Raw genomic sequence first — 20,196 nt, 5'->3', positions numbered from 1 at the left:
CCAACTATAAGGCTAGACCCTTCTTCTTCTTTAAGCTCTGCAAAACCTAGGTGGGTGGACCTATAGATTCTTTATATGGTACCGGTTATCAAAGCATATACTGAATCTAATATAAAGCAGATAAAACCCTTATTTCTCTTATTAACTCATGTAATAACACAGATCTACAGTAGCAAATTGCAACTCTATGATATTCACAAGCTGAGTGGGGGCATTACATTTAGGTTATTCAACGTAAAATGTAAAGATGATTTGAATTTTGATTTGATTTTATGTGGGTGGGGAAAGTGGATGAAAACCAGGTATGAACAACAAACTTATGATCCTGTAACAGATCAGTGCCTCATCCATTGGGCAATTCATGAATCTCCCTCATGCATTTTGGATATTTGATACTAATTCATATATCCAGATATATGATCTATCCATTGACCTTGTAAATAGACATCAATGTTCAACTTAAATCTCATTCTTACCTGATATCCTCCTCAATAAACTTGCAACCTTGTTGAATCTCTGAAGCATTTACGTAACCCTTTGAGTCACAGGCAACAATGAAGCAACATACAGCCTTAAGGGATTGCAATTATGATCTAAGCTCTTTGTTCAAAGACCATAAAACATCACAGCTCAACTGAGAAAGGAGACAAGATTTAAACTGAAACTAAACACTGTTGTTCTTTGTATTGATTTCCTTGAAATAATACATGAAAATGCATGAAATTGACTCATAAATCACCTAATAAACCAGACTATACAATAACGTATGCTGTCATACAAGAGAGAAAATGGCGGGAATGAGAAACTGATGGATGGGAAGGGGGTACCACAACCAAAGCAAAGCTTCATGGTTTGGAACCAACACATCCCAGATCTTCCATTCAGATTTCACCAATTCCAGAGCCAATTCTGCTAAGTGTTTTCATCCAGAGAAACTTTCCAAAATTCTCCCTTACAATGAATGATTGAAAGAAAGATATAGGAGGAAGTGAATTTTCGGATCCGATGTGAGATTGACATGTGTCCACTTGAAATTCCCTCTCCTAGCAAAGAAAAGACTCTCTCTAATCTCTGTCTTCCATGGGTGAATCAAATCCCTTGTTCTCTAAGCAGCTCTAAAATTGATTCATGCATCCAGTGTATGAGAACATAGTTTCAGCTATTACAGGCACAATATATGAGAAAATGAGAATATGGTTTTGTGCCAATACCAACAAGTGTTCAATCCTTCAGCATTTTCCACATATAACATATTTGTACCTTCTCCTAGTTAATCACATATCTATGCACATTTGAGAAGAAACTTCGTTGATTGAAAACCAGTGATTCAGTATTGTAATATATTGTAAGAGCATTATAAACAATCAGTCATTTGTAAATAACATTTCATATGATGACTCAATACTTGGAGCATGAAGTAATGAGTGAAATCATGGGGACCCTTTATGTTCACCAATTGTAACTTGAGCTTCTTCAATCCCTACATAATTCCATCAATCTGATGTAATTAGTCGGGCCTCCAAAGTGGATCTAACTAAAAAAAATTTTTCGTTTCCGAACAACTGATTCTGTAAGTTGATCCATTAAACATCTTGAACTGACTGAAATCAATTTTGACCATTGAAACAATCATTTACGAGTCATTTTATCACTTTTTTGCAAACTGTCAACTTGATGCCAAAAGATCCTTTGACTGGCCTTAAAAAACTGACCAGAACACCTGATTGAGCTCTGAAAACTGGCACATTGATTCTCTGTTCCACATACTTGCACTCCGTCGAATCTCGTCTCAAGACAAATTTGGGGTCAAAAGATATTTGCTATCAAAGTTGACCCTTCAGAACTGCTTGCAAGAAAACATGTCAGAAAACAACAAACTGGGTAAACTGACACTTGGGGGCATGAAAATTGGGGCACTGATTCTCTGTCATGAGGAGAGTATAAATTTGCAATTTAGGCTCATGACGAATAACAAGATGTGTTTGGCAAGCAGTCAAAGTGGGCTACTCGGATTTTGCAGACTGGAGACAATGACAGAAAAGTGATTTTTGCAAATGGAATTGACTTGGAAAAGTGTGCAAATGGATTCATCATGACTTGCAAACTGGCACACTTAAAGTATTTTCGGAGGACAACATAGCGGTACAATCCATTCGATCTTACCAATCATGGATTAGGAGTTATAACACCCTGAACAGGGGTCTCGACAAATTTGCAAATGTTGACACCAATAAAACTTTAGAAATTGCGTTTGAAAACTGATCAAATGGATTCGTCATGAGCTGAAACTTGAAACATAATAAGTCTCTAATGTCTATAATGCAACGCAAAAGGAATTTCATCATTTTGGTCAACTGGGTCAAAATTATAACTCGTCAAACAGGGCTTCCCAGAATTATGAACAAACTGCAAAATTATGAAAACAGTGAACTACCAACTTTGAAAGATTCGAAACTTAGTCAAACGAACTCGAAACAACTCGAAATCTGAAACATAGGTTCTCAAGTACAGATACTAGACACTCCCAAAGCGGCAAATCATGAAATATTTCTGGGTGCGAGATATTCAGATGCAAACAAGGCCTCCTATCGCTGTTTGACACTTGGGTGAAAATGCAGATCTAATAAATGCTCAAAACGAGACTTTACGAAATAGCTCAAAATGACAATTTAACTGCATGGAGCAAGTAAATGCACTAAATGGAAGGTGTTAGAAGCATTAAACACCTCATAAGCTTTTCAAGTACAACCGGGTACATAGGCATCAAAAGACATTTATAGGGCTTGATTTTTTCAAAATTCACAATATGTGACTGAAAATTAACCATGCAATTTTCAGTCCCAACACGTATAAGTGTTAAATCAGTGATAGCAGTGATATTGATTCTTGTATCATATTATTAGTCATATCAATTACGAGTCATAATCTATCATTCTTGTATTGCGTACTATCAATTATCACCATTTCAAGTGTTATTAGAGAATTTTTAGAAAGAAGTCTCTTGCAATTGAATTTTGTGGGTTAGTTGCCCCTATTTCCTAGGTCTTAACATAAGGTGACATTACAATGACCCAGTCCTATGATGGATCTTTCTAAATCTTGGAAAGCAAGAACAATTATTGACTGACGAGTCTTTTGAAGTGTGTGAAGAGAGCCAAGTGGAAGCTAGAGGAATGACCATAGATGGTTGGAAGGTTTTTAAATCCTCTGGAATCAGAACACAAAGAAATCAATACATTCCATAGAGACAAATAAACTTACCAAATCTCAAGTTGGATATTATAGAGACTTTCTTCCTAAGCCATTCATTGAGGCTTGATTACCCAAATCATCAATTACATTACTTGGGAGGACAAGTGTAAATGTGTTTGTTCCAATCATTTTGCCCTATTGAATCACTTCAGTCTTAGTAAGTTGGATAGCTTTCCTTTCTATCTTTCAATGCATTTGGAAAGGTTGTTTTGAATATTTGGTTGAAGAGGTCAATGGTTTTGCTCCACCAAGGTTTTCCTGTTTATTAAGTGGTTATGGGTAAATGTACAATTCGTCAAACTGCCTCGAGAGAGTTTGGGAAGTAGTTGGCTCTTCCAAATGAAAACCTTGTAGAGCTGTCCAATGGCTTAAACTTAGTTAGTGATCTTCATAAGTGTATTACCATCAAAATTTCCCTTGGGCTTCCTCCTTGTATGGAGTTGACTGTTTTTTTAAAAGATTCATACGTTCACTACTTTTCCTAGTTAAGGATCTCATAGGAGGCCGTTAGACCATACCACGAAACCAATGAGGAGATGTTGGACACATTCCAACAATTTCCCCCTCAATATTATCCGAGGGGAGTCACACCTGCAATCTCACTCCAATACCCACTTGTAGTGAGATGAGCTGGCCATTTCTCTCAAAAGATGTATTTGTTTAGGAAACTCTTACCATTCCAATTAAGGATCTCACAAAAGGCTATTGGACCATGTCATAAACCTTGTGGGGCTTTGCTGCGCACATTCCAACATTCCCATGATGGGTAATGAGATTTGGGATAGAAATGGGAAAAGACATGGCAGGTGATATCGAAAACAAGGGTGATGAGTAGGGAACTTTGAAAGGGTCAACAAATTAAGTGACTTTTGCTCTAGAACTTGAGATCTAAGAGGCAAAAGGGGATGGTAAAATCTAGTCCTCATGACACAAGGGTTCTTAGGAGAGTATAAAGAATACTCTACAAGAGCTCTTGGAGGAAGAAAAATCACTAGACCCTATAAAAAAATGACTCATAGAGCAAGGTGGGAAAGGAGTTGTAGGTGTAGGAAGTTAGCATGAATAAAGTTGCATGTGTCATTGTACTAAAAAGCAAGGTGATTCACGTTGAATAGGACTTAAATCTTGAACACAACGTTCTAAAATGATTCATGGCAGAATAAATGAAAGATCTCAATAATGTCCATGAGGCAAAAGCAGCCTATGGGACCGAAGAATAGCACATACACCCAAGGTAGTATTGATGTTTTGGTAGCTTTAGGAGGATAAACCCGTGAGATCAAAGAGAAATTAATATAATTACATATATATATATACACACACACAAAATTAAGTTTGCGACTATATTAATTATACTGATGAATAGACATGTCTCATGAAGGGACATGTCTCTTCTCTTGGTTTATTCCTCAAACAAATACAAGAGGACGCTGCCATTTGGAAAATACATACCACACATTATGGGTACATTTACAGCGATCCCGAAAAAGTTCCAGTGTAACCTGGAGACTTGCACCCCCCTCCCAAACCTTGAAGTACCCGTCCTCGAGATGTCCCCGCACTAGGTACTTGACTACCCAAGCACCCCCACCTCCGCCATTCTGCAACCATGCCGCCGCTGGGATGTGTACTTGAATTTTGATATTTGAATGTTACTATTAGGTATCTAATACGTTACTATGTTGAATGTCAATGGTTCTAGTTCATGTTGCAGTTTTGCTACGTTCAAGTATATTAATTTGGTATGTTATACTGAACTACTGAAACATCATTTCATAACTAGCATTTCAAGTTTTATATGTATACTATACAACACCCCTCCCTACCTCGTCATCCCCTTCTTGTTGTCCCTCCGCCATCCCGAAAATGAGGTCCATTTTCCCCGCGTCCCGGAAACTCGTCCCGATGTTCCAGCGTCTCGAAGTACCCCGTACTGGTGTAACACTGCGAAAAACCTACATGGTATCAAAGCTAAGTTCCTTCTATAAAACCTAAATAGCTTAAAGGTAGACCTATTGAGCACTATTAATATGAAAGAAGAATAATCAACATGAAGGATATTTTTGCATTCATAAATGTAGAAGAATGAGTTACAATAGGAAAAATATGACATGCAAATGAAGAGAAATGTGGTCCATATCATGCTCACGAAGCAAAAATGCAGAAAGTAATTTTGTGGGACACTCCATCTCTATATCACACAAAATACATATGATTCAATAAAAGTGCTGGTGGATAAGGTATAGTTTCTCCAATAGAAGGTGCATTATTTTAGAGAGGAATTTTAGGTGTAATCTACTCACAGTTTTCACATTGTTCATGAGCTTGCCTTTGCTTTCGGCAATAAGGATGAGCTTGTGGAATGAACCCACATGGTGATGAAGAATCGAGGCAATGACAAATGGGATGATGCATGCAACCCTGGATAATCCTAAACAAAATTTATATTTTGGAATCTCTGACAACTCGAACTTGCAACAAAAAATGTGCCTATGCATGTTTTGAATTATTTGTAATTTACAATTTAAGAGGAAAACAAGCATTTCCTTAAAGGGATATTCCATGTAGATATCTTTTAAATGGGAGGCATATATCATGATTAGTATGGATATTTTTGCTATGACTATAACGTGCACCCCATGCAAACACATGCTACCTGACCCATCATTGAGAGGTGAGTGGCATCGTGTAGCAAAAATGGTAAAGTCAAGGACAAAGGCTTACATCATCCGCAAAAGCAATATATTGCAGAAAATATAAAATTTGCAAATGTCAGTTTAAAAGGGAATCAACATCAAAAAGCGAAAGGTCAAAGGATAAGCAAAGTAATCAAAGTTGATGATGGGTAATAGCATCTGACAAAAGATAGCCACGAATCTAGCAGTGACAAGGAGTCAATCCATTGGGGGAGATATAATGGATAAAACAATTAAAGGATGTTATGGAAAGAAATATAAGCCGCAGGTGACATAAGGAAGCAAATAACAGTTGCGCAGAGAATAGATTGCTCTCGTGGCATGAAGTGGGCTGCATTGGGAGAACTACAAACGTGTCATCCAAATCAGAAATAATTAAAGTATGTGAGAAATGAGTTTTGGACCTACATAAAGAAGACAATATACATGGAAAAGGTGGGCAACATCGAAAGGACTTGAACCATTGGAACATCCGGATGAATTTGCAAAGAGGAAGTAATGCCAACATGTGATATTAAATATTATAAGCCCTTTAATAATCGAGGCCAAATTATAATCCAATTCATCAGTGAATAGAATTAGAGGAAGGTCTGATTTGACTTGGCCCATGACATGGAGTATCATACGAATACAAAGGGATTACAATATGAGAAAAGTATGATAAGATAATTCGATAAACTGCATAAGTCTTATGTGCCAAATAATGGTTATGAAATGTTGCCAGTCAAAAGGTAATAAGACCCATCCCTTTGGTAATACAAGACTTAGAAGGAACAATATGAAAGGGGCAGCGAATTAAAGGGAGATGATTCAATACAAGAATCCTATCGAAATATGTAGAGATATAACAAGGTAAAAATTAGGGTTAGTATGTTATAATTTCTATACAAATGATTTATTATTGTTTTGTTTGATATATATATAGGTGGCGAATTTTTATATATAAATATAAAGTGCCATTATATTTATGATAAGATGCAAATTAAAATATAGATTATATATATATATATATATATATATATATATACACACACACACACACGCCACACACATACACATATACATATATACATTTATATACATAATTATATAAGATCACTCCAATAAAATGTAAATAAATATCTAATTTAAATATATGCTTATATGTTCAAAGCATATATTTAAACTAGATATTTATTTACATTTTATTGGAGTGATCTTATATAATTATGTGAAACTATTTATTATCCATGAGCATCATTGTTCTCTCTCTCTCTCTCTCTCTTATTTTTGTAATTCATTACGTACTATAAGAGCTATGTGCCTTTTTCTTTTCCTTCAAGAATGTTATTGTAGGAAGAGGGAGATTGAGAATCTTTTCCTTCGAGAATCTTATTGCAGGAAGAGGGAGATGGAGATTTAGAGGGAGCTTGACATTTCATTAGAGGCAATCTTGAAAGACAGGGAGCAAATAGAGGACGTGATTCAGTCAACCTTTGGTGATCTTGGTCATATTGACTTAGAGGGAGTAAACCATGTTGAGATGTATTCTCTTGTGATAATAATTGTAGCAGTCAAAAGGATTGTGATTCATGAATATAACTCGTAACTATGTGATTTTAATGGGCTGACCTCTTGTATACATCATGAGGAAGTGACGACTTCCAAATGGTGTCATTTGTATTTGCAGAAGTTATTGAAAGGTGATGATCTTACAATAACTTGATTTTCTATTATGATGGATATCTTACGATGTCTATGCAGCTCATGATAGATTATATTTTGCATGGTACATGTTTATATGGTAAGCATTATGAGAATGCATGTACACATACCTTATAAACATTTTTAGGTACATGCTGAATGTAATACAAATTGATGTTCTGGAGACCATTACACAGAGTACTTGGTGAATATCAAGCAACTTGATGTTTAGGAGACCATTACTGACAGCACTTGGTGAATATCTTGCATCTCAACATTCTGAAGGCCATTACGCAGAGTATTTGGTGAATATCATATATTGTTATTTTGGAGAACAATACTCAAATGTGACATCAAAATGGTGAGTATCATATATTGATATTTTGGAGACCATTGCCTTATTGAGTACATGGTGAATATCAAATATTGATATTTTGGAGATCATTACTTAGAGTTTGGTGAATATCATATGTTGATATTCTAAAGGCCAATACTCTTGATATCATATGTGATGTCAAAATGGTGGATATCTTCTGATCAAAGATATCTTTAAAATTTGCCATACCTAACATTACCAATGGTATAATACGTGTCCTGTATTTAGCCTTCCTAGCTAAGAGGGAGTGTTGATGTTTTGGTAGCTTTAGGAGGATAAACCGGTGAGATCAAAGACAAATTTATACACACACACACAACCATAATTAAGTTTTCCATTATATTAATTATATTGATGAATAGACATGTCTCATGAAGGGACATGTCTCTTTTCTTGGTTTACTCCTCATACAAATACAAGATGACACCGTCATTTGGAAAATACATACCAGACATTATGACAGTGCTTAGTACATTTGCAGCGATCTCGGAAAACCAACAAGTAGGTCATCGAATCTTTACACAATTTGTATGCCCCTCTTTAGGTCTAACCTTTGATGCTGAATTTTGATAAATAGATTTGCTGTATTATCAAATTTTGTTTCCTCAAACAAATTTCTTAAATTGTCCATTTTTAAAATGTCCTCATAATTGGCATAGTCTCACTCTTGACCAAATGTTGCTCTATTGCTCTATTTGTACCACTTGTGTGTTGCTAAATAGGCAAAAAAATCATTGGGAATTAAATAGGCCTCATGATTATGAACTAGATTGAAAGAATGAAAGTTAGAATCGACTAAATACATTGACAAGTAAATGGTGACAGTCCCAACCTCAAATAAAAGTTTAGTTTAGCAAGGACCATGGGAAATTGTTTTGTGATGTTTTCATTATTTGAGAAGAATTGGAGCAATGAAAAATTAAAATGCCTAGGATTGAAAACAACCAAGTTGCCTTGAAGGATTCCTCGAACAATATTATTTTCCTTACTCGAACTACTATCGAAAAATCAATTGCTAACGTCACATCCCCTTGGATAGTATTCTCAAGGGAAGGCGAATTATCTTAATGCTAAGCCAAATAAATGTACTAGATATCAAAAGAGGGAGAAGGAGAAGATGTTGCAAGATATTCATATGGAGGTGGTGGGAAACCACTTGGAATTCCTAATAAAGGTATGACACATTATGGATAACTTGAGTGGCCTCTCCTCACCTAAACATTAAGTTTTATTGTTGCTTCTTACTCTTTTGTTGGCCCTTTGCTTGATTTTTTCAGCTTTTGGTTTTGGTCCCTATTTGTAGTTTCTCATTCCTTTTATGTACTTGTCCTGATGATCTTTTTCTTTTTGTACAAGGGTTTAGGCTATTAAACCCAAACTTGCATCTACCTGATGATAATACAAAAATAAAAACCTAAAACATTGACATTTTTTTTTATAAGCAAAGATCAATGCACTACCATTAAGTGCCTGATCTTTGGATATCTTGACCCTAAGCCAACAATTCTTTGATTAAAATTGAGATTCTTTGACCTTTTTTCAATTATCTTTAGGGATTATTTGCTAATTTCTTAGCTATAGAATATAAAAAGATAGTTCCTATTATAATACTATAAGCTTCGTTACTGGGTTTGTGCATTTTCCTTGGCACAATCACATTGGATTCACCTCAATACACCACAAGTGCCCTAAGTAGGCTATTGGTCCAAGAGGCATGAGCCCACGAAGTACTTGGGCTGTACCCTTGGTGCACTCAAGTGGTAAAAAGTGCTTGGGTCAATAGAAAAAGAAAAAGTGACTTTTAAAAAGCATTTTTACCTTAAACTCTAATCCACCCTCGAAGGCACCCCTTCTAGCTTATTTCATGATATGATGATAGAGATTTATTTCTTATTGTAAGTGAAATCAATCTGATAAAATATTTTTGCCTTTTTAGATTAAGTAATTATTTTTTCATTTCTAAACATTTTTATCATATGGGCTTCTGCTATTGATATATCAAATTGTCATTAATTTGTTTAGGATTTCTGTGTTTTTAACAAAGTTGGATAAATTTTCTTTTAATATATGCAGGAATGGGCAGTTTGTGTGGGAGGATCATCGCCCACGGACTGGTGTTTGGAAAGGAACAAATGGTGGGGAAGCCATTTCCATTAGTGGATGTGATGACAGCCAAACTTCTGCTGATACATCGGTATATCTTAGTGTGCTAATCTTCATGTTTATTCTTTGATAAGTATAATTTTTTAGCTTTTTCTAAACATTCCATGGTTATATTTCTTAAAATGCGCATGTAATCATATAGGTTCTCTGTTTATATTAGCCATGTATGTTGGGTTATATTTTTTGATTTTAATATAAACTATAGTATAAAGTGCCAATTTGGCTGTCTACTTTCTATTAATGGGGAAATGATTTCAGCTATGTTTATTTTAATACAAACTGGTTAGGTATGGTGAGGTCGACAAACATAATAATAGCAATAAGACAATGTAGAACATAGATCTCACACAGCACGAGATGTATCAGGGCCAAGATGCCCTAATATCCAACATATGTAGAAATAGAATAAACCCTTAGGGTAGGCTAACATGTATAATAGACCATATGGAAGAATCCACTCCACAATGTAACCCAAGCAATACCAAATGCAATATTATACTCAACTGATATCCTTTAAATGTTAGTCACCTTCTTTATATAGACCTCCTAATAACATAATGGAGGGATGAACTACTGAAACAAAGTAGGCTTCCTAATTACCTATTGTAACTAATTACTCAATATAACTATCTTGAGGGGTCTATACCATATGTCTGCATCTTCATCCACTTGATGACAAGATAATATTATATCCTTGGGAACATAACATGTCATCCCACCTTGACATGTTTCATCCCTGAAACTTATAAGAATCCAAATAGCAAGATTGCTGCAAGTCTTTTCTATGTTCTATCATCTAGCTGTCCACAGTGATCTTTGCAATAGTTTTAGCTTGACTATATTTACAAGTGAAATCCCTTCCTTGGTCCTGTCTCATTGCATTTATTTGATTCTATTCTTCATCATAGTATTTCCTCTTTTGGTAGAATAGGCATTGCTTCTATGATGCCAGGGATTGTTGTAGTTGTGCTTGATTTGTTGACTTGAGAAGGGAAATAAACTTTGCCTCTTTATTCTTTTTGTTTGTCTCTTGTTGTTTATCCCATGATTCTATGGTACATTCTCCAATCGCTTTTTCACTTTCTTACATTCCACAGGTCTTCATTATATATAATATCTTGTAATTTGTAATATTTTTTCTCCTATACTAATGCTTCACGATCTTTTCTGCACATTAATGTTTAATGTTGCCAAGGATTCTAATAAATGATAACCAAGAACAATAGCCAATCCATTCATATCCAAAGCATACAATTTTGAATGGAAAACATGTTTATTCATGGAGAGCTTTGAATCTTAAAAAAATTGAATATCCTTAACTGCTATTTGGTTGTCCTTGATGTGCTTTGCTTGCACTTGTAGTTTTCTTACCAATTCCATCTGAAGTTACACTACTGCTAGGATTTTCAAAAGCAATTTTCCTTGTGAATACATCCATGAAATTATTGGAGTGAATCTTTCTTCATCAGAACTAAAGTGCTTGTAGCTATACCCTTCATATTCTCTTCATCTCCTTCTCCCCCTCATCCCTTTCCTTCTCAGTCTTCCTCTATTTTCTCTTCATCTTCTAGTTCATGTTCTTGTTATTGCATTTCTTGCATCTCTTCCTTCATCGCCATCTACGTTTTTTTAAATTTTGGTGCCTATCTATGTTTCAGAGTTTGTTTTAGATCATCCAAAGAAGAAATATCTTTTGCAATGATGCATAACTAATCCCTAATGAATTTTCATGAGTATTCCAAAAAGTAAAAATATCAGGAAAAACTGCATGATTTGCAGCTTCAAGGGAATTATTGAAAACCATAAAATTGAAATAACTTGATGATTAGACGTTGAACTTTGGATTGTAGCTTCCTTATCGGAACCTCCAACTAAAGTAGAAAAACTGTATAAGAATCACAATAATTCAGAAGATGCATACAAATATTAAAACCTTACAGTATTGTCCTCTTGTTTGACCAAATTGCAGCTCTAATGCCACTTGTTAAAATTAACAAATATAACAATGGCAATAAGACAAGGTAGAAGATATATTTCGGTGCTCACATAATATAAGAGATGCTTGTGAGCCAAGATGCCTTAATATTAAATATATGCATAAACAAAATAAATCCGAAGGGTAGAGTAATACCACACAACAATCCTTATGGAAGATGCTACTCCACATGATAGAGCCAAGAGAATAGCATTGACAGATTATCATAATAACCTTACAATGTTATTCACCTTCTTTTAGACCACCTATTAATGTAACATCTATAAATTTGATAAAAAAAGTTCACTAATTTCCTAATGTACTTGTTATTTTTTGAGTTGAGAGTAAATGGCTATTTGAAAAAAAATGTGAAGTAAATGGAATCACTTATTTTATTCTAGTATAATTTTAAAACATAACGAGTTCCCAATTAAGATTATTATTTTTTTTTTCATGAAAAGAAATAACATGAATAGTACAATTTAAATAAGGGCATTTCCACAAATTAAATATATCTTTAAATGGAAGGAGATAAAATGAATTACTTTGTAAGAGAGGGTAATACAACTTTCAACTAAATCTTTCTATATTCTAACTGTAAAAACTTGCAGCAAAACTGAATAGAATACTCACAATGTTTGGGAAAGTTGAAGCTGTTTTGAAGGAGGGTCCTGCATAATCATGTGTTTTGGTGTCTCCTGCTCGTCTCGATTGGGGGAAAGGTATCACTAGGGTGTTTAACCACCCAACCATGGATCGTAATCGATCCCCCTTGCATACTTCTTGACCTGAAGTAGACTCGATTCTCCGCAAGGGATGGCAGATGGTAAAGTCAAGACTCCTGAGAATCTGGTGTAGAGTCACCTACAACATGATCGGTCGTACCCTGTAGCTCTCTGCTACTCTTGTACGACACCTGTCATGGATGTATCTGGTGACTCCATTCTGACTGCCATTAATCATACCTTGGCCAAGGATTTCTTTGTTAGTCTGGAGTCATCACCTCATGTTTCTGCTTGACCCTAGGTTAAGGTATTCTCTCCTGAGAAAATGATCTCATTTTGTGTTCAAGTTCCTTAATTGGGTTGGTTAGCACGGACTGATGTTATTTTATGCGGAATGATTAATTCCGAGAGGCCCAACCTGATTCCATGTTTAGAGAACTTTCTTAATGTTACATAGTGGTAATACTATATTGGATCAAGAGTCGGTCTTCTCTATCGAGTATATGGTTCAATTTTTCCTTCTTGCTATAAGATCATGAAGATGTTTGTATGAGTCCTAAGTTCGCTCAAACTTCCAATTCGTTGACTGGTTGATCTACGTCCTGCTGTTCTGAATTCTCTTTTGTATCTAAGAACAAATAAGTGGGACCCAGCTGTGGCTGATTCGGGAAGTGTTATTACTGCAATTATAAGGTATGTTTGAATGCTGGTCACAGCTTCTGACTCTTCTAGTCTAGTGTATGCCAAATCAATCTTTTGAAGTTTGCCACTATTCGTAATTCCATAAGCATTATCCGCTACATCCTCTATCCTAACTATACAAGACTAACAAAATATCCAACTTAGGTTTGATGAAGTTTACAAAGTCTTGCCCGGAAGAGATTCCCTTTTTCTTTACATATAACTCGGTTTCTTTCCATTCCTGAATTCTTCCAGTCTTGGTGGGAACTGGAGATCTATTACCAAGTCCGGATTTTATTTAGTCCCATTAATATCTGACCGCCCAGTTGTCAAGTTCATTATTCTTGTATTCGTGACAGTGTCTAGATGGCTAACGAAGGGAGTCATTAGGAGGTAAATGACAGAAAAAATTGTACATTCATGCATAGTAGTTAAATATTCCCTGTGGGAGGTCTGGTTTAATTCACAGTTTAAGGACGCCATCCCCTTGTCTACATTCAAGACTGGATATCACTAATAATCCCTCCATTAATGAAAGAAGCTATAAGACCTGAATTTGCTAATTTCATTCGTACATTAACGAGGGGCCTGTCATTTTGTTTCGAGTGAGGCAGGCTGGAAGTTTGAGTAATGCTACTCTAAGAGATCATTGTTTAGAAATTCCTTCCTTACTTAAAGAACTATAATCATTTAAATCTAAGCTTTGATTCAATGTTTCTCCAGTAATATGAAATAGATTCATTCAGACTATAATTACTAATACCAGAGACTTTCCTGGAGTTTAGTGAGAGTCTTCTTAGTGGAGGTAACATGCTGGTGTCTATTCGTTACCGTCTCCTGTTCCTACCCAACCTGCTTTGGAAATTTCTGTCGTGAATGAGCAGGTCTATCTCCAGATTCAAGAATTTCAAGAGTTGCCGGTTCAACTGTCCACTTTTCCAATGTAAGTTGGTGAATACTAAATGAGAAAATTCTCTTTTCAGGACACCTCTTGCACCCTAATTCCCTTCCACCACTCCTCTCAATCGCAGAGCATCCATACATCTCTGCCGTAGAATTGATGAAGTGGCCCTTTAGATGCGCCAACCTCTTATTGAGCATCTTTTACGTTTAGGCTGAGGAATTCTTCCTTAATGTTTCCTAAGGTTTGCAAGGTCACTAAAATCTCCGGATGAGGATCCCAAAAGATTATAAGATAAAGTAATCAAAGTATAAGGTTGGGCTCTGAATTCATTTTCTGAAAGGCGGAGTCAAAATTCAAGAATTCGAACCAACCCTAAGAGCAGTGGATTTCTGGAAAAATTAATATTATTCTAGCCTTCATAAGTGTGAGAGACCTTCTTCGTTAATGAGAAAATTTCAGGGTGATGATGTATATGTGGAGTAAGACCCCGATTGTGATTGATAACAATAGTATAAAAGCTTATGTATAATTTATGGGGATATATATTTAATCTTTTTCCTAATTATTTTTACTAAAATTTCATCTTCTTAAATATTGAAATTTATTTAAATGTGGTGACAAATGATCTATGTGGGTACAATTAGACAAGAATTAGACAAGAAGAAATGTTTAGATGACGAGTCATCAATTCGCTAGGAGAATACGGAAAGGTGCACCCCTAGAGTTTAGTCACCTTGGCCACCTAGGTACAATTTTATCAGATCTTACCACTTGAGGTTGTCTTGAGCTCGACCATCCATCATCCCCTTTCCCGATGATACCTTTTCCCCCTTAGGATTTGCCGTGGTATTCCCTGCATCCAATACAGAATGAAGGTGGTTAAAACAGTTATGATAAATCTGAATAGTAAAAATTTTGTACATATATTCAAATTTGTTTTGCCTACTAAAATCATTTCCAGCTAAATTCAGTTTGATTAATCATAACTAATGGTTGGCAATCTTAATTACAATACAGGCAAAATCAAATAAGGTTGAGTTCAAGTAATTTAAATTTGCAATACCCTGAATTTCCGAAATCAGAATCCCACTTAGGGCACAAAAGTGATACGACTGTATCATACAAACCAATACCACTCAGGACAACAAAACCACTGTTTTGATTAGATTTCCTCCCCCTTAGAGCACATTACAAGACCGTTAGTAAAATAGAACAATCCATCTAGGACATCAATTAGCAAAGACATGTGCATAATAGTATCATAAGAAAGGGTGTGACAAATAATCAAACCAAGTTAAACCTAAGTAGGCCTTCTAAACTAAGTCAAACCTAAGTAGGCCGTCAAATAAAACTAAGTCAAACCTAAGTAGGCCTTCTTTTAGATCACCTTCTTTTAGCTGATGCACTCTTGGCAGGTCTGGTCATTGGTTAAAAAGGAGGATACAGGAGGCTCCATTTTGAAGGAGCCTCACTCATCATCATTAATGCATGTTTAACTTGATCCTCCAACAAATGGCAAATTGCATATATTATGGATCAGGTACGGCAACTATTAGATTCATTCCAAGAATACTACGTCTCCCATACTCTCAGAGAAGGGAATCAATTAGCGGATCTACTGGCAAACATGGGGTGTGATGATCAGCAAGTTAGTTCATTAGAGGTGGGCACTATTATTCAGGAATTTCCAAACATCCAACACTTGGCATTTAAAGAACAGCAACATATTGGTTTGAGTGAAAACATGTTTTAACATATTGTACTGTCTTTATGAGCTTAGATTGAAATGTGAGCTATATGACCTTATTCTTGTACCATATGGTTCATTATATTCAATTGACATTATATTGGCCTTCACTGAAGTGATGACAGTGCAGCCAAATCCTATAATTAATTGTTGACATTCAGTATAAAGTACTGTAATTAATCAAAGTGGGGTAAGATTTGCATGTGTGACAATATCTGTCTCATATGCTGGCCTGCCGAACATGCAAGGGAGTGGAGTAATTCACCCTTTCAATATAGTCACTGGTAGTCAACAGATGCATCCAGTTCGAGTCCCTGATTTGACATGCAACCACTATTGGAGCCTTGTGGCACTGCTTCCGCTCCAGGACCATCCTCATTGGAGGAGTGATTACAGTTGCTGTCAACCCATTAAGTTTTTTGTGCTAACACTGATGTGTTGGGCAATTTTTTGGTGCAGTGCTGCATAGGAGTGGCTCAGGGTTCGAACTCCAAGCGACATTCTCATACTGTCCTTTGCCATGTCTGAGAAAGTATAGCCAAGGTGGACCTTCTTTCATGGTCGCTTTGCATTATTCAAACTGCCACATTTCTGAAATGCCTGTTTTGGAAGAACAAGAAGGAATACATCATGCTATAATCAGAAACTAAATAAAAAATGAATTAGTTGGAACCCAAAGTGCACATAAGCTGTGGCAACTTTGCATTTCAGATTTTCTTTTTCTTTTTTAACATGAAGCAATTCATAAAGTGAATTAAGAATGAATGAAAAAATCTATGGGACTGGACATGATGAAAAATCTCAATGTTACTGAAATTTTATGTGAATAAATGCTTGCTTTCTTCCTTGCGTCCAAAGGTTTGATTCTTCTTTTTGAAAATTTGGTAGTATTGTGCAACTAACGTATTCTGTTAGATTTCCATATTTCGGTCTTGCTTATAGATCCAAATTTCTATGGATTCTTCCAATTTTGGATTATTTGAATATGTTTTTTGCTTTGATTTAAATATCCTCTGAACCAAGATGTTTGACCTATAGTTATTTTTTGACTTAGCTATTCTGTGCTCTTATAGTTTGTAAATTTTGTATGGGGTATAGGCTCTGTCAAAAATCACGTCAACTGGAGCTATGACATTTTGCTTTATTCAAGCAATTGAGAAAGGATTCGGAACAAATTATGGAAGTCTTTTGAATGCAATGCGTAATACCATCCGTGAAACAGGGGCAAGTTCTGGTGGTGGTCCTGTGACTAGTCTGATTACCATGCTTTTAACCGGAGGCAGTTATAGTGGTGGACTTACCCAGGTAACGAGACTTAACTGGAGAGTTTGATTCTCGTTCTTATAAACATTGATTAGAGTCCCATCTATTGGAAGAATAATAAAGGAGATTATGGTCTTCATGATCTTGTAATTAGAAATCTGGAAAGCTCTATCGGATAAAATTTGAAGCATAGAAAATTTGTGCATGCAAACAGACCACGACTTTATAACACTTTAATGACTTAGATTCTACTGGTCCTTATGCTAGTTGCTGTTGACCTTTTCGAATAATCAGTATATGAAAATAACATTTCCAGCTGTTTCATAGCCAAAAAAAACTTTAAGTTTTGCTCACTTCAGAATAGATAATGCATGTCCTTATTGCTGCTGAGTTTAAAATAATTCGTAGTTCAAAATATATTCATATTGGACAATTTTCTTTACTCTACAATGATCTATTTCGACGGTGCCATCGTGCATCATTACTAGTTTTGTAAGGCTCACTACACAGTTTTTATCATACCTATTCCTTTTATTTGATCTGTAGATTTCATTTGGACTAGTGAAAGTGGAAGTGAAAATCATTTACCTTCTTTTCTTTTTTCCTAGTTGAAGTCCAAGATTTATCAAAATACTTAACAGTTCTTCTATACTAGATTCAAAATCTGTCTACTGTATTTGAGTTTTCATACAGTATATGCAAATGGATATTTGTGGTTTTGCCTATGCCCTGATTGGTGATTGTCAAATGTTGCAGGAGCCTCAGCTGACATCCACAGAACCATTTGATATCCATGCTAAACCATTTTATCTTTGAAGGTTTCCTGATGCAAAGCATAGGATGGCCCATCTTAAATGCATTCTTGTTTGACCTTTGGCAGAGAGCAAGGAATATTGTTTTTAAAAGCTGTTATGTTGTGCAGAGTTGCTTTTTAATTTGTATTTTCCTTCATTCTTTCACGATGGTTTGAAGCCGTTCAGTAAGAAGCAGCTTGAAATTTCCATATGTTAATTTGCATATGCTTCTTAATTGGTTAGTGTGCACAAACAATGTAAAAACTCTGTTATATAACATTTTAACAATTGAACTGAAGAAAGAAAAGTTGTTCTCATGGACATGGTAGCTTTTCCCAAGTGCTTCATTTTCTTACAAATGCTTGGCAACTCTTTGATGATGATGTGCTAGAATTTTTTTTGTATACTCACACATCCATTTCGTGCCTGAAAATTTCCAATGTTGGTTGACTGCAACTAACAACAATCTGTAGAACATTACATAGGTCATTAAATGAATGTGAAGCCAATGAATTAGATCTGCCCAGAAAATTTGGAAAAAATGATTGAAATTATGTTATTTCCAATGGAGTTGAGAGCAAGGTGTTGGATATGTAAAGCTGACTTGAAATGATATCTTTTGAATATCTCTTATTAACTTAAATTGGTCTCTGTGTGAACATATCTTATAAAATTAATAAAATAAGTACTTACATGATATCCGTGCTATAAAATATAAATAAATACATATTCAGTAGAAGTAAATCAAATCACGGAACATAAATTGACTGAAATTAGATTTTGATGGAACATCAAAAAGCAATGTAGAGCTTGAATGGAGAGCACAACATTTTGGAGGTAATTGAACATAACCAAGGGCAAATGATTAACAAACCTGGTAATAGAATAATCTCAGATTATGATCAAAGTAGTTGGAATTGGAATAGTGATAAGGTCAGTATTGGTATGTAAGGAAGGTGACAAGATAGTGGATTGTCTATCTAACTCAAGTGTCATATCTATGACACTTATTATATCAAGTTTTGGAAACCGTGTTTGATAGATACTGAAATCTCATTAGGCTGTGTCAACGACAGATTAAAGTAGGACAAAACTATGCATATTGAAATGAAGGGGTAATGATAATAATTATGATGAGAAGGAAGAGAAGAAAGCAGAGTGTTATATTTAATGAGATATTATTAAAGTAAATAAATACTTACATACAAACATACACATCTTTTGATTGTCAGGTATTGAACATGTAACTTTGGCATTTGGATTTTATAGCTTTCACAATCTGAAATGCACTTCGTTAATTCTAAAAATTGTGAATGGCTTGAGAGATGCAGATATCAATTCATTTTTGTAATTCTAGAACTTGCATGGGTATCTTATTTGACATAATAAACATAAAGAATGATGATATCGGTGATGACTTGACAAGTTGACACGGAAACCGATATAGATAAGCTAACACTATGAAAAAAGTACACATTATTTTAATGGTAACGAAATGCATCGCTAGGCTCTTTTTTGTTATGTCCTAAGGTTAAAGTGTTGTAAGTGCCATGATTGGTTTACAAGTGGCATGATTGTGGAAGTTGGCTCACAATATTCCATATCTTGACCCACTCATTATTGGTCCCCACATTTAATTACTAATGCGGGGTTTCAATATTTAAAACCCTACATCAGATTTATAGGTGTAAACTTTAACTCAACCACTTTCATAGTTGTAGATTTAAACCCTATACAAACTACTTCAAATTGATTGTTACCCTTTACACTTCATAATTGAAATTGATTGACCATTGATTACTTCTCTAGTTGCTAAGAGTTGAATCAAAGCATTTGATATGGATTTGCGTGTTGGGTTGGGCTCAGTTCCTTGGTCTCCTTGGGTTTTATCTTTCGGTGATGGATTTCTTTGTATCGGGAAAGGATATCTAATCCTT

The 20,196-nt window shown here is 35.3% G+C and overlaps 1 protein-coding gene across 1 annotated transcript in view; it reads left to right on the top strand.

The window, feature by feature from the left end:
- The window catches only part of MC1 (metacaspase 1), a 32,270-nt gene extending 13,690 nt beyond the window's left edge, over window positions 1–18,580 (top strand). Inside the window, exons 4-6 of the mRNA XM_089814336.1 lie at window positions 10,081–10,201; window positions 17,301–17,507; window positions 18,222–18,580. Coding sequence (XP_089670462.1) covers window positions 10,081–10,201; window positions 17,301–17,507; window positions 18,222–18,281 — 388 coding nt within the window. The 3' untranslated portion in view covers window positions 18,282–18,580. The remainder of the gene's footprint in view (window positions 1–10,080; window positions 10,202–17,300; window positions 17,508–18,221) is intronic.
- Window positions 18,581–20,196: the final 1,616 nt, after the last annotated feature.

Source organism: Cupressus sempervirens, chromosome 2, assembly GCF_028749045.1.
Source record: "Cupressus sempervirens isolate cs-2001-9-10 chromosome 2, ASM2874904v1, whole genome shotgun sequence".
Classification (NCBI taxonomy): Eukaryota; Viridiplantae; Streptophyta; class Pinopsida; order Cupressales; family Cupressaceae; genus Cupressus; species Cupressus sempervirens.
Note: the sequence above shows the minus strand (reverse complement) of the source record. Positions and strands in the feature narration are given on the sequence as shown.